Source organism: Coloeus monedula, assembly GCF_965178545.1.
Source record: "Coloeus monedula genome assembly, chromosome: 10".
In the NCBI taxonomy this organism is placed as follows: Eukaryota; Metazoa; Chordata; class Aves; order Passeriformes; family Corvidae; genus Coloeus; species Coloeus monedula.
Window position 1 is genome coordinate 23,013,399 of NC_138790.1, and position 15,240 is coordinate 23,028,638.

General features: G+C 44.1%; 1 protein-coding gene across 1 annotated transcript in view; it reads right to left on the minus strand.

Annotated features, from left to right (window-relative positions):
- The window catches only part of LOC309576630 (uncharacterized protein), a gene marked incomplete at both ends in the record, with an annotated part of 185,648 nt that overhangs the window by 50,102 nt on the left and 120,306 nt on the right, over positions 1-15,240 (minus strand). Inside the window, 4 exons of the mRNA XM_082288043.1 lie at positions 1,051-1,173; positions 3,770-3,892; positions 8,041-8,166; positions 13,978-14,100. Of these exons, the coding sequence (XP_082144169.1) occupies positions 1,051-1,173; positions 3,770-3,892; positions 8,041-8,166; positions 13,978-14,100 (495 nt within the window). The remainder of the gene's footprint in view (positions 1-1,050; positions 1,174-3,769; positions 3,893-8,040; positions 8,167-13,977; positions 14,101-15,240) is intronic.

A 15,240-nucleotide genomic window follows, 5' to 3' on the forward strand; every position in this document is an offset into this window, starting at 1 on the left:
ACCCTTTTTTTATGCCTATGACAGAACATTTCATATCTATACATTAATCACATTTCCTCTGCCATTGCACCACTCACAGCTCCCCATCACCTATGAAATAACTCTCCAGGATGTCTCTCACATAATTGGGTTTTGTTTTTAATGTATGTTAATGCTGTGAAACTGGATTTCATTCTTAATAACTATTTCTTACACACACATTCTTAAATAAAGCACTCATTCTCTGGCATGCAGTGTATTTTCCTAAGGAAGCTCTGCTGAAAGCTCTTGCACAGTATTATTAGATTGAATGATCTTTGCCCACCTCTTTGCTAAAACAGGCCATGCTTTTGTCTGCATTCCAGGGAGCTTATGTTAGGTCCATAATAACCCCAACTCTTCCACATCACCTCCTTTATTAATCTACGTTTACCCTCAAGGGCAGGCCAGGGATCACCTATCAGCTAACAGCACTGGGATTCAGTCCCTCTCTCCAGAAAAGCTGGGTTGATTAAGAAACCCCGCTGGCAAGAGGTAAGTATGTGAGGAAAGACAGCAGGGCTCGCTTTAGTTTGGGAAATTTTAGTTGTTCAACTATTTTTTCATCCCCCATCTCTCTTTTTTGTTGCCTTTTTTTAAAAAGCATCCTCTTAATAGTGTCAATAATCTCAGGAGAAGCATAAGCAAACCCAGACAGGTAAAGACCAGAGCAGAACATCATGTTGGTTTTCTCTTGCATCGGATCTGTAACAAAGCTGGGAGGACGAGGAGGAGGGCAGGAATGAACACATTTCATAGAACAGCAGCATTCTGGTAGCTCTGCAGCAGAATTCACCAGACACTGATGACAAACCAACAGGACTATTTGCTCTTTGAAAGGCAGTAATTAGAGGTCTGTGAACACAGGCTTAGGAACGTGTCACCCTGCAAACCCAGCAGCAGAGGAAGAAAACAGTATTAAGCTTGAGCTTCTGCATGCATTTATTTTGCTGGGAATGCTAACCCCACGGAATGAGAAGGGAAGCAGAGCAGGGTGCAGACAGAAGAGGCTGAAGTGCAGGTGTCACTTACGGTAGCACTGCCGCCCGTCCGCCCCCAGCTCGAAGCCGGGGCTGCAGGCACAGCTGAAGGAACCCGGGGTGTTCACACAGCGATGGGCACACCTGGCCCTGCCTTCTGCACACTCATCAACGTCTGCAAGCAGAGAGAAAGGCAAAGGCACTCAGCTGGATATTGAAATAAAAAACAATGCTGCTCTATGTGGACATGGCTGCGTTTCCAAATATCTGCTGAAAGGATTATCCTGATGTCAGTCTACAAAGGACAGCACCCGATGAACCCAGGAATGTTACACTCACATGATTCTCCAGAACAATCTTTTTTTCTAAGCACCATTGACCTTCAACTTCTCAGTGTGAACATTTACAGTATTTGCAGAATCAGTCAAAGCAACTTATTTATTATTCCTGTAAAAAGAGTGATGGCAAAAGAAGACCTCATGTGAAGAACTCAGAAGAAAGCCCTAACTTCTAAAACTCTGAAATTATCACCACGTCCTCCATGCCATTATAGTTAAATTAACGGAGCAGGAAATAGCTGATTATTTTCTGAATGTCAAATGATCTGGATTAAGTGGTGGCTGGGTTTCAGCAGGGACGATGGAGACAGATCATCCCTGAATCCTGCAGCTGCTTCTGCAGCAGCACAGTGGGGAGGCACCTGCTGCAACCAGAGCAGCTTCAGCCCACTGTGAGGAAAGGAAAAGGTGCAGAGCCCTAAGGAGGAAGGTCCCTGTCACGCAGGCTGCTCCTCAGCTTCACACTTGCTAGACTGTATTTTGGAGTTAAGTGCCTCCAAAGGTATTAATCTTCCTAAAAACCTCAGCGGAACATAAAAGTACTTTTAAGGAGTAATTAGTTAAAAAAAAAAACCCCAAACCACAAAAACTTACACTAAATACAGCTGCACAAAACACCAACCTCTGTGCAAAGACTGGTATCGCACATGGCAAACCCCTGATCCATCTCCTGCTCCTTCTGACATTTTTCTGGCAAAATACAGACTGTTTACTGCACCGAACCCGGGTCAGTGTCTTGCACATGGCAGGGAACAATCTGATGTGCAGCTCCTCACTTTTTATCCCAGAAAACCACTTTCTAGCAGTTTTGTCCCTCCACATGTGCTGTGCCCAGTGCTGTGCTTGTGCCCATGCACTTGAGCACAAGGAGCTTGACGGATGCAATCAGGCTCCTTGCAAAGAGAGGCCCCAGGCAGTGCAAACACCACACATTGGCTCATGAAAATTTCAGGACAAATGACAGCTTCTCTGAGGCAGCCATGTGAGCAGCTGCTGCTTAGAATAAAATGGGTTATTTCTCCTTTTTCTCTAATTGTCAGTTTGCGAGTACACTGTGCTGGCCAATGCTGTAAATATTCTTTTCCCTTCTTCTCCTTAAACAGAAAAATAAGAAGTTGAACCACAGCCACCATCCTGCACAGGTTTCTTCCTGTCCTGCAGCTAATAGCTGAAGTATGACACTTCAGCTGCCCTCTGTCTCCTTCCAGCTCAGCTTCCAGAGAGTCAAACAGCAGCTTGAATTTTGCAAAAGACATTGAGTAACTTCTAGGAGAAAAACCAATAATTGTATATCCATGGTAAGACACGCTGCTTAATGATTCAAAAGATTGTTGCCATGAGGCTGGGGAGAAAATTTGTTCCAATATGTAGCACTGCAAGTTAACTCAGTGATTCAGTTTATACATAAATCAACAGAAATGTCAGTGTGTATCTGAGATAAAAGGAACAACAGGCTGACCCTACTGCTAAACCCACAGCTGTTTCCATCCACTCACCATCAGTGAAGTGACTACACTACTTGAAAATACTTCTTATTTACAGTAATTACTCATGAGTAATTCCAGTAAGAGAGAATCTCTAAGATCTGCCATTCTTCTCACAGAAGGGCTTACAGGCAACTGAGTAAAATACTCAGGGTAGGACGTAAATATTTTGAAAGGCACCCAGCACCCTTTAGACGAGACAATAATTTAAATATTGGCAAGATTTCGGCCAAGTTTTCAAAAGAGGAGCTTAAAATTAGTGTCTGAATATATATCTGTATCTATATATGTATATACACACACCCTGATCCTGACTTGGCTGTTAAAAATCTGTGCACCATCACGTCCACAAATGCTTTTTACTTCATAAAACTGCTAAACTATCTTCCAAGAGTTTCAGTGAAGGAGAAAAGCAGGTATTTTGATCTCTAATTCCCCCACATTTCAGGTCAGAAACGCTACAGATCCTTTTGACAACCCCAGACTAAATACAGACTTTAGAATTCAACTTTTTAAGCTCCTCTCTTTGGAAATCTTACACATCATGATTCCTTCCTTCACAGTAGTTTCTCCATTAATATGGAAACAGCTCTCCAGCTAAAAAGCCCTTTGAATTCTAAATAGGTTTTCAGTGACCTGGTTCAGAGTTTTACTTGAACCAATTCTCCAGGAGCTGTATCTGGGACATTATTTTAAAGGGACCCCACAAGAATAACACTACAGCACTGACAAATCCAGTTGCTAGAAAGCATGACTTAGGAGATCACAGAGGAATTTTCATCACTAAAAAGGTCCTTCAAGACTTTGGGCTGCTGTGAACACGACAGAGAGAAACACTGCTACAAAATGCACACATATATTTGTGTAACACTCCTTTCCACTCACAGCTCAGTAAGCCAGAGCACTGATTAATACCTTTCTTCACAATAAATAGTCCAGAGTTTCTTACCTAAACAGGACTTTTTGTCTGCAGAAAGAGAATGCCCTGGACGACACCCGCATTTTGCAATTCCTCTCTCATTCTGACAGATTTGTGAGCATCCTCCATTCCCACTTGTGCAGGGGTCTATCACTGAAACCAATTAAAGCACACTGTCAACTGAAAGGTCACTTTTTGCCTGAAAATGGTCTTACCTGCCATTGTTACAACTAATGACGAAGTAGCTGGAAGAGATTAGACAGGGAAAAAATGTGACAGCATCTGGTGTACAGTAAAGCTGCTGTTTTTCTGGATGCTCTTTGTTGCTGGACAACATTTTTCATAGAGCAGCAATGAGGCTTTAAACAGCAGGAAACCAAGCTTGTATTACATTGGAAGTAGGACAAAGAAAGTACATTTTATTGTTATTTTGCTGTACCTGAACAGATTTTCAAGAGTCCTCTAAACAACAGCAATTAGCACTCCAGTATGTGTGAATCCATAAACACACACAATGATGGAGTTCACCACAAACCAATGAATATTTAAAAGGCTCTAGGGGAAATAAACACTGAAGAGCCCCCAAAGACATCTTTCAGTCTATAAACATATGCCATTCATGTTGTACATCAAGGCTCTTCCCTTTTCTTGAACAATACCTTTTCAAGGATAAGCTGCTCTAAGTGGCAAGTACTTAGAAAAACTTTCATCAAGTGCCTGCAGAAGCCTCCACCTCGAAGATTTCACTGGGTTTTATGGGTTTATTTCTGGAACATGCACCTGCTGGAAGCACACTGACCAAATAAAGACTTGGTACACACCAAAACAGACCTACCACAACTGTTCAGACAGGTCTGATTTTGGTTAGGATCTGACATTCTGCACCACGCTGAGGTTTTCCTTTGGAGCACTCATTACACCAAAATTCTGGTGAATAAAATTCTACAGGTAAACTTGGAGGACACCTTGAAAATGTGTCCTCTAGAGTTCTGCTTAGCTTCAACTAAAACTTTTGAAAAGCTACACTTGTTTCCTTACAATTCCAGCTCTAATTCAGTTTTAGCATTTTACTAATTACTGTCTGACTTGAGACAGATGACCAATATTCATCACTTGCCTCCAGCCCAACGTTTCCTTCCCCTTCTCTCAGAGCCCCAGGAAAAACTCACCATCAGTTTAACAACAATGGAGTCAGGGTTTGAGGAACCCTGGGGAAGGGCTGAAGGAGTTTTGCTCTAGACCTGGCTGCTTCGCTGTTCCAGCAGCTACGCAGGAGAAGGGAATAGGAGAGAAAAACCTCTACTTCATGTGGATTCAAATATGGGGCAGGGCTTTTTTTTGTCACTTTTCTGTGCAGCCAAGTGGCATTTTGTGCCACCACTTGGCAAAGGAGGAAGCTGCCACAGAACTGCCTCAAACTCCCTCACGTCACCTCCTGCCATCTCGAGAACACACAACCGTTCCAGGCTGCAGGGCTCAGTTTGACTTGACAGTATTAAAAAAAAAAATAAAAGCACTGTTAGGGATGTAGAAGTGAAATTGGACTTCTGACACGATAGGTTGCAAATAGGTTTCCAAGGAACAGCAGCACTTCATCGTGCATGACACTTCCAAGGCTGACAACTTGGCTCTGCAGCTCGACAATTTGCGGTCTACAAAGGATTTAGCTCCAAGCAAGAACTCACTCCGTGCTGATATGAAATATTGAGTTATTTGCCGATTCTTTTTCTATTTGGGTAAATTAAATGAAATCACTATCAAACAGCATCTGCTAAACCTGCATATTATGAAGGTTTTCAGAGCAGCTAAAGCTTTAATTTGAGAATGATTACGGCACGGAATAAAGCTTGTAATGTTCTGTGACATGACAACAGGCAAACAACAAATTACATGGTAGATGTTAGTAAAACATAGTAATTCAAATAAAAATAGCAGCCTTGGAAATCCTTGGATGAGGTAAGTTTGTAAAGGAAAGATCTTCAGGACATAAGGCAATCAGCGATTGACTTGCTTTCCAGCGACATGCATGTTCCTGTTACAAGAAGGTTTCAGGAAAAGCCAAAAATAACTCATTAGTGCTCTTGCTTCACACATTTGCCTCTTATTGGTTCATTTAATAACTTTAGTAGATAACAGACTCCATCCTACAAAGCCCTACTCCAAGCTGTTAAACACTATGGTGAAAAATTTACTGGCATGGTTTCATTGCCCACGTGCCTCAGGACACAGAATCCCAGGATGGTTTGGGTTGGAAGGGACCTTAAAGCTCATCCAGCTCCATCCCCTGCCATGGGCAGGGACACCTTCCACTGTCCCAGGTTGCTCCAAGCCCCGTCCAACCTGGCCTTGAACACTTCCAGGGATGGAGCAGACCTCCCAGTCCTTCACTGCAAGGCTGTAAAGAACAGGGTCTCCAGGCCTATCTGCCACGACCTCTAGTGCACCTAAAGAAAAGAGATTTGGGCCTTATCAAATTAATTTTCTTGTTCACAGCAACCGTGACTTCACACTGGAGAAAATATAAAGTGTTAAAGAGCAAAATTGCCAGGCTTAAGTGTTTCTCTAAGGCTTTCCAGGGCTGTGGGTGCACTATTAGCTCCCAAGTAGTCCACAGGGATGAATCCACACCTGCCCAACACCTACACCTGCTGTGGCAAATGCTCTCATACACTGTGTTTTCTCCATCCAAACCATGACTCCAGCAGCCAAGCCTAGTGGATGGAAAATAAAAAACCAGCCAGGCTCACTCCTCCCAACCTCTTCTACTTAAAATACCTCTGAACTGACAACCCAAATGCATTCATGACCACCCTCATTTGTTCCTGTAAAAATCTTGTCCATGGGCTTACCTAGCACTTTTCTCTCCCAGGTATTCATTCACTAAGGTATTTATGGGGGGAAAAGCATCCTACTCAGTCCTCATTTTTCAAGATGAGCTCTGCTTACAAGACAGATGTTCCTTCCCCCAGGCATAACTGCCCTCCTGAGGGAGTTGCACTGATTTATTTTGATTTAAACACCCTGAGGTAAGCAGGCACCCAGGTAAGGCCTCACCTGCAGACAAGGCTGAGCCTGCCCCTCTGCAGTTTTCAGTAATTGCTGGCTGGTGATGAACCTCTACCTTTGGTGGGTGGCTGACCCTCTTCAGCCCCATGACGTGAGGGAGTGAACAGCAGTGGCAAAACCTCCCCCTTTAGGGGCCCAGCTGAGACAGAGTATGAGGTGGCCCAGGAAAGCTTGAACTGTGCCGTGACCACTCTGGGACAACTCCCAGCCCACCTGGCATCACCACACTCTGACCCTGGTGACCCCACCACACCATAAAAACCCACCCTTCAGTCCTGTGCAGGCCCTGCACAGCCAGCTGGCCATGGACATCTCAAGATGTTGAGGAACAGGATGGAGAACAGGGGAGGAAGGTTTCTGACACCCCCTTCTCCCTAAAGCTCCTCTTTTCTGGCTCTTTCTGATAATTTCAAGGACAGAACGTGGCCACCCCGCGAGAGACAGAGAGGTCACCAGGATTTGGGTGCTCCCTGAGGTGCAGCTCCCACAGAGGGCAGGATTTGGGGAGGCTCAAACCGAGGACGAGTGCTCTCTGCACCCAGCAGGAGCTGGGAGCCATATGAACAGCAGGATTTACTTACACTTCATACACAGCATATAAAATCTCCGAGCAGAAGAGGAGCCATATGGAAACGGTTTTGTGACAGGAATTTCAGCTCAATAAATCCATAAATTTGGCCCTATCTTTCTCTGGCATGTTCAAGGGTGTGTGTGTGCTTGTGTTGGGGAATGGGGGGGTTGCCTTCAAAACTGATGAATATGTTAAGATATACGAGAAAAGAAAAGCAACAATCAAACTCAAAGGTAGCATTGCTATTCTGCTTGAGAGAGTGCTTAGAAACCTGAAGGGGAGGATGAATGAATCAGACTGTGATAAGCTAAAAGGAGATAAAGAAAAGACTTTTTGTAGAATAAAACATGTAATACAGGCCAACTCTATATGCAACTTGATGAACAATAAAATGTTAGAATTAAATCACTATTAAGTTCCTAACCTACGCCATCACCATCAGCATGCAAGGAACAGCCAGGGATCTACGAGGCCAAAATCTTGTTCAAAGTTGTGATTTGAAGTGAACTTCACACCTCAAACATGTGTCATTTTAAAATCCTGCTAATAAGCAATTCCTAAAGCTGCTTTTGGCACGCAGGGGGAAATAGGAATGAACACACCATCCTGGGGTTTTTTAAACTGCCTTTACTGTGTGTCTTCGGGCAGGTATCACAGGACTCACCTTCACAGGATTTGGCATCTGTCTTCAGCTTGTAGCCTGGCTGGCACTGGCACTTGTAGTGGTCCTCACTGAGCTGAACACAGTCCTGCTCACAGCCTCCGTTGTTAACGCTGCAGGAATTGACAGCTGGAGCCAAGGAAGCAGTGAAGGAATGCACGTCAACAACCTGAGAAACTTATTTCCTATTTTAAATACATAAATGACAGCAAAACCAGGCAAACTTCGCTGAACAGCTTTCACAAATGCACCTGTCCCCATCCCTGAGTGACTGCTCTCCCTTGTGCTCACAGGGCTTGGCTGACACAGTGTCCCACACCACTGAAATCCTGATTCCAGGGAGAGGCAGGTGAGATCTAAGGGCTGTAATGCTGACTGAAGCACAGCACCCTTTGATCTGACAGCACCAAAGCACTGACAATCCACCGAGGTAAGGAGGGGAAAAAAGAACAGCCCTGCTGGCACTTGCCCATTGATTATCTTCTTCTCGGCCTGCTTTCATTGATTAAAAATAGCAATTGTCTTTCAGGCTGATTTCCTCAGCCTCGTACATAAAACAGTGCAAATGACAGAAGCCACAGACTCTGCAGGACAGACTCACACAGCAAACCACAGGAACAGAGGGTCCTCTGTACATCTTTAAAGATGCTGCTTCTTTCACCCAAGCAAATGAATATTCTTTTTTGTTCAACACATATCCCTGGCCTCTGGAGAAACATTTCTCCTCCTGACAAAACATGTTAACACACACCCACACCTATTCACATGCTGCATGTAAAAATAAGAGTGATGGTGTGACGCTGCTATTGTGCTGCACGGATGGCAGTGTGTGTGCACGGCTGCACTGAGATGTGTTTCAACAGCAGGGATGTAGTATGGAGAGATTTAAATTAGATATTAGGAGGAAATTCTTGACTCTGAGGGTGGGGAGGCCCTGGCATAGGGTGCCCAGAGAAGCTCTGGCTGCCCCATGCCTGGAAGTGTCCAAGGCCAGGTTGGACAGGGCTTGGAGCAACCTGGGATAGTGGAAGGTGTCCCTGCCCATGGCAGGGGGTGGCACTGGATGGGCTCTGAAGTCCCTTCCTACCCCCACCACTCTAGGATTCTGTGTTCTCTATGAGTAGCTGGAAAGACTATTTGGTCCTTCATGGAATGCACCAAACTCTGAACCCAATGAAGTCAGCAAAGACCACTGATATTTATTTTAGCAATATTCATATTTCTTCATTTACCTGCAACAAACATTAGCAAATGTTAGTTGCAGAACCTGCTATAGGATTTGTTTCACCCTGTGCCACCAATTAGCAAACACTGAGTTTGTGCAGTCAAGTGTGTGTTAAAAAGGTGAAAAGAAAAGCAAATTTTTACATCCTCCTGGCTGCACACACAGCAGGAGGCACCTCACTGCACAAAAACCTGACCCTGGCTTCCAATCTCCACCTGTGCCCACGAACATTCTGCCCTGTTAGAAACAGAACTTGAAAGCAGCTTCATGTCTACACAGGAGACAGCAGACCCCATGCACTCTGAGCTTCCACCTCCCTGCACATTTTTATCCAAAGACCTGTTTTCCAGCAAGAATATTTAAATAAGATGAAAATATTTCAGAAGACGAAAAACATCTTAAATCCAAGTGACAGAATATACATCTCGGCTTTTAAAAGTGCCATTTTCTCCCTCCTTTTCTGGGCACGAGCCAATTTGGATGCAAGGGGAGATAAGCAGCAACCTGTCATGACAAGAATTTTGGAGGATCTGAAGGTGGGAGGGGACAGGTGTGAAATCCTGCACTGGAGGGACTGTGCATCCCAATTTGGTGCGTGGCTCTGCCAGAGGCCAGGGAGCCCAGGGGTGCCTCTGGAGCACCCAGGGCAGGTTTGTCACGGCTGCTGCTGAAGCATCACGCTGGATCCATGAGAGGAGGTGCCAGACTGAAGGAGAGGAGCCTCCAGGGACAGGACAGGATGGATTGTGCTCGTGCTGCCAGGAGCCAGCAACACATCTCTGATCAGAGAAAGGGAGAGACTTGGCACCTCACGGGTCTGATTCCATCTGTGACAAAGGGGCTTGTGGCTGGAGGTCTGAGCACCTCCATAGGCAGAAATACGGCCTGACATTCACTTTCAAAGATTTACTCTCGGAATCTGGTAGAAACCCAGCCCTGACATGGATTCCAGATGGCTGGTGATGATGCCAGGTGATGCCGAGCAAGGGAGGTGGCATCTGAGGAGGGGGACAGTGGTGGGAGACACCATGTGAGAAACAAGGATCACAGAATCACAGAATGGTTTGGGTTCATCTTAAAGATCATCTCATTCCACCCCCTGCCATGGGCAAGGACACCTTCCACTGTCCCAGACTGCTCCCAAGCCCTGTCTAACTGGGCCTTGGACAGTGCCAGGGATGGGGCGGCCACAGCTGCTCTGGGCAACCTGTGCCAGGGCCTCCCCACCCTCACAGGGAACATTCCTTCCTAATATCCAACCTAACCCTGCTCTCTGTCAATTCAAAGCCATTCTGCCTTGTTCTGTCACAATATGTCCTTGTAGAAAGTCCCTCTCCAGCTCTCTTGTAGGCCCCTGATCTGATGACAGTTAGGAAATACACATTTTTCAACCCGTTATTTTTTATAATAATGGTCATATTTTTACAAAGAGCTGGGTCTGAAGCCATAGTTAGATACATGCATAGCAACCATGGGGTTAGAACATGCAACCTTTTCCAACCTATGTTTTCCATCACCTTAAATCCAACCCTGGCAATGACAAGAAATGTAAATTCAGACATACAGGGCTTATTTATGCTGGGAAACAGATTACAGAGTTGTAGAGATATTCTCTTTGTTATTTTCTCTATTAAGAGCCTTAGTGGGCTAAAATCTCCATAAAAAACCTGCACCTCAACAGCTTCTCCGCATACAGCAGACATCAAAGGTAACAGCTGGCACTAGAAATGAATCAGGGTCTAACGGCTGTGCCCTGTTTTCACTTCTAGGAGTTCAAACAGGAATAAATTCCACTGAAGACAATGAATCTACATCAATCCAAACCCACAGCCCGATACTACAATAAACATGTTCTTTCCGAGTTTCAGCTTTTCAGATACCAGCTGGTTAAGCTCCAGTGAAGTCAAATTCATTGCATTAACATAATCAAGGCATTACAAACAAAACAAACAAAAAAATTGGACAGTGTTGCAGTGAATATTTGGTCTGGCACGTGAATCTAAAAATGAATTCAATATTGAGCAAAATATTGAGCTGAAGAAAGAAAAGGAGCATTGAAAAAGATGGGATTTTGTCATGGCACGAAGTATTGGACAACATCAAAGGATTCAGGAATGAAGCAGTTTACTTTCAAGCACTGGTCATCACTGAATAAGGCAACCCACTTTGGAGATTCTCTGCCTTAGAGTATGAGCAAAAGTTTCCAATGAGAACAGGAAGAATGACAAAAGCAGATTTCCTCTATCCATGTATTTTGAGGCTCATACTGGCAGCAGAGGGATGGACCAAGAGCAACTAGTCAGGATCCCAAACACCCTGTGATGAGGTGGCAGGAGGACCAGGCTTGCTGGAAACAACTTGTGACAGAAGTTCAGTAATATTCCATGAATCACATGGGAAAGTATCTTATCCCAGGTTTTTGAGTCTTCACATGTAGGCTGAATATCTTTTAAGATGATAGATCCACTTCCTTATGTATGGGAGATTTCCAAACCATCCAGGCTGCAAAATCTGCTTCCCCTCAAATGATTTTGGCACTTTTGTTCCCACAAACACAGGGTTGCCAAAAAAGAGAAGGAAGACGTGGAAAGGATGAATGTAACAGCAATCTGGGCTGGGCTCTGAAAAGCCTAAAGGGATGCTTGTTTCTTATTTCTGCAGCTGAGATAATCACCTTCCATGAACAGCTCAGTGCCAGAATGTGGTCCCTTTCTATGCTCAGCATGCAGGAGAGATTGTTACATCCTCTGAAGTATCCATGGAAGAAACACCATTGCTAATTCACGGCCTGTTTGAAATGCTGGATGTTCAGCTTAGCTGCACTAGGTCAAAGCAGAGGTGCACTGGTGGTTTGCTTCTCCATCAGGTGAGTGATGAAAGCTGAATGTACAACCTGGCGCAGCACAAGGAACTCTCCATCCCCAACACGCAGCTACTGCCCAAATCCCAGTCCTAGGCACTCCTCATTACTGGTTTATATGAAATGCTTCTCCCTGTCCTCCTCAATCAGTAACTGCCTTGTTCTCCAATGCAGGAGAGCTTACTATATCCTTATATTTTGGTGTCTTGCCCAAACAGCTGGAACAGGACTCAATATCCTCCCTCAGCATCATGTCCATCCATTATCATGACAGCAGAGCTCTCTGAAACTCCTGTCTCTCATCTTAGGATTTATTTTTGTTTCTCCTTGATAATTTTTGAGATATTTCAAACAAAGCTGATCACTCTCTGAAGTATTTTGAATAACTCCTTGAGAACATTTACATTTATGAAATGAAAACTTGCTCTCTGGTATTGTTCACACCTTGGACAAAACTAAACTGAGCTTTCTGATTATTTGAGGCAAGAGGAAACTTTACTATGGTATGTCCACAGAAAGCTTTATATATTACACAGGTAAATTCATTTAGTTGCCATTTACACCTACTTTGTGCCTTTATCACACAGCTCTCTTTCTCTTTTTCCCCCCAAAGCCCCTTTAGTCCCCTTTGCACATAAAATTCCCTCTCCACCACAAAGGAGGCTATTGAGAGGGAGTGCCGTAGCTCAAACATCACATCTTTCACTTCTGGGTCTTCCCTGGTCAGATCTGATCAGAGAGAGATTAATTTCTCTTTTAATTCACAGAAAACCACCACTGTTTCTAGTTAATCATGAACCACTCTGCTTTTACTTTCTTTTTTCCTCTCACTACAGTGTTTCCTTGCCCAGTCCTTCACCAACTAAGATAATGACTGAGACTTCATCCTATTTTTAATTGCAGTTAATTACCAAAACACTGAAAGTCTCTGTATGTGATAAACCCAAAAAACCTAAAAAAATCCATTATTCCCACAGCTTGAGCACTGGTACCTCCTGTGTTCTGGTTGCATCAGTGAATGTATTGCTGTGATAATACCAGGAATGACTGATGACATCTCTGGCTGAAGTTAAGCACAACCAAGGGACTTTGTGCAGGAACTGAGACAATGCCCAAACCATGAGTGAACTTATTCTGCAGATGTGGTCTGACCGTTCGTGACTGTTCCTCCCGTATTACCTCAAATCAGGCTTAAAAATTTAAACAAATGGTGCCCCTTCTTCTTTCCAGATGAAAGATCATTTCAATTCTTTCTGCAGAATTCAAAAATTTGACTTTTGTACTGATTTAAATGCAATACAAGGACTGTGTCTTTTATATTATTCTTTTTAACAACATGCAGAATTAACTCTGTTATGCCTTGTTTCAGTGTTTAGAGTACAACCTAAGAAACACAGGGTTTATTTCTAATGGCAGAGCTGTTAATCCTCGCCACACAAACAGGCAATGTGTCACAGCTGAGCACCATGGTGCTCTCATTGACATGAACAGACACAGAGTAACTCCATCCTGTAAATCACAATCATTTAGCTTGGAAACAACCTCTAAAATCAAGTCCCAGGACAATGGGAGATGTGCCACAAAGAAAAAGCACTCAGAGTTCAAAGAATGTTGTCACTAACCTAAGTTCTTTATTGCCTGCTGCAAAAAAAAATTTTCACCAACATGAGACACCATTAAAAAAACCCCAAAACAAAACAAAAAGTTTGGCAATATCTGCATTTTCACAGGCTGCTCGAACCAGAACAGGTAATGATATTTAGTCAAAACTCAGACTGGAGTAGTCTAGGAAGCTTTGCACTTAGACAAAGGCAGAGCAAAGCCAGTCTTGGAAGGATGTGAAGTGGTTCCTTACCGATGCAGGTGCGCCCGTCGGCGTGGAGCCGGTATCCCACCTGGCACTGGCACTGGAAGGAGCCCTGGGTGTTGACACAGCCTTGCTGGCAGCCTCCATTCAGCACCTCACACTCATCCACATCTGCAGAAGGAAGGGACATGGTGAGGAAGGATTACAAGAGAGCCCCAGCACAGCCAGACCCTGGTTCTCCTGCGTGGCTCGTCCATAATGCAGCCAGGGTGCTCGGGCTGGGTTGTTGTTTACTTCACTTGAGCAGCAGAGCAAAGAAAAGCAGAATTTTACGGTATTTTTCCAAGCTCCTGCAGGCACTGCCTCTGTAGTTTCTGCATCTGAAGTCCTTGTTAATTAGAGTGATTTGTGACATGGCTCCTTCACTGAGGCCAAGAGAAAAATACAGAGAAAGAATTAGGGTTAGATAACACACTTGAGCTTGTAGGAACTGCTGGTCAAGTATGGCTTTTGTAAAAACTTGCTGTATGAAGATTTCATTCTGCATCAGGCTTTTACCCTTATTTGTTCTTGGGGGTACAAGCAGGTACAACTGACATAAATGGAAAACAGACACGTTCTCCATCACCATTACATTTTCAACCATGGAAAGCACAGAGAGCTTAAAGAGAAAATTTTAAAAGAATGAGGAATTTGCACCACATTTTCTGTGACTCTTGTCATAGAATCATAGAATGGTTTGGGCTGGAAGGGACCCTAAAGCTCATCTCATTCCAACCCCCTGCCATGTGCAGGGATACCTTCCACTATCCCAGGCTGCTCCAAGCTTCATCCAGCCTGGCCTTGGACACTTCTAGGGAGAGGGGGAAACATTACCCCTTGTTCTCCCTTGTGTTCACCTGAATTTTCCATAGCACCTTCTCAGATGACATCCCAGAAAAACAATGTGAGCTCCTGCTGATACCTTTTCCAAAGCTAAGCAGGTATCATTCCATATTTCAGGGGATTTTAGAGGATTACATTCAGTCCAATGGAGAGGGGAACAAGCATTAAACCAGCTTGAGAATGCTGCTGTAAAGTTTCATCTGAAAATGATGGACAATGATGGACAAAGATCAAGAACAGTTTAAGTAAACGGGTGAAGGTCTAAGACAGACCCATAAAACTGAATTTCCAGAAGTACCACACAAGCAGTTTTTGCACCTCTTCAGCAACGTTGTGCTACTGTAAATAGTGTTTGATTGACATGTTGACACCATTACCTTAAAAATCAACACAGGGGTCATTGGAAATAAGGGTCAATTAGTCCAT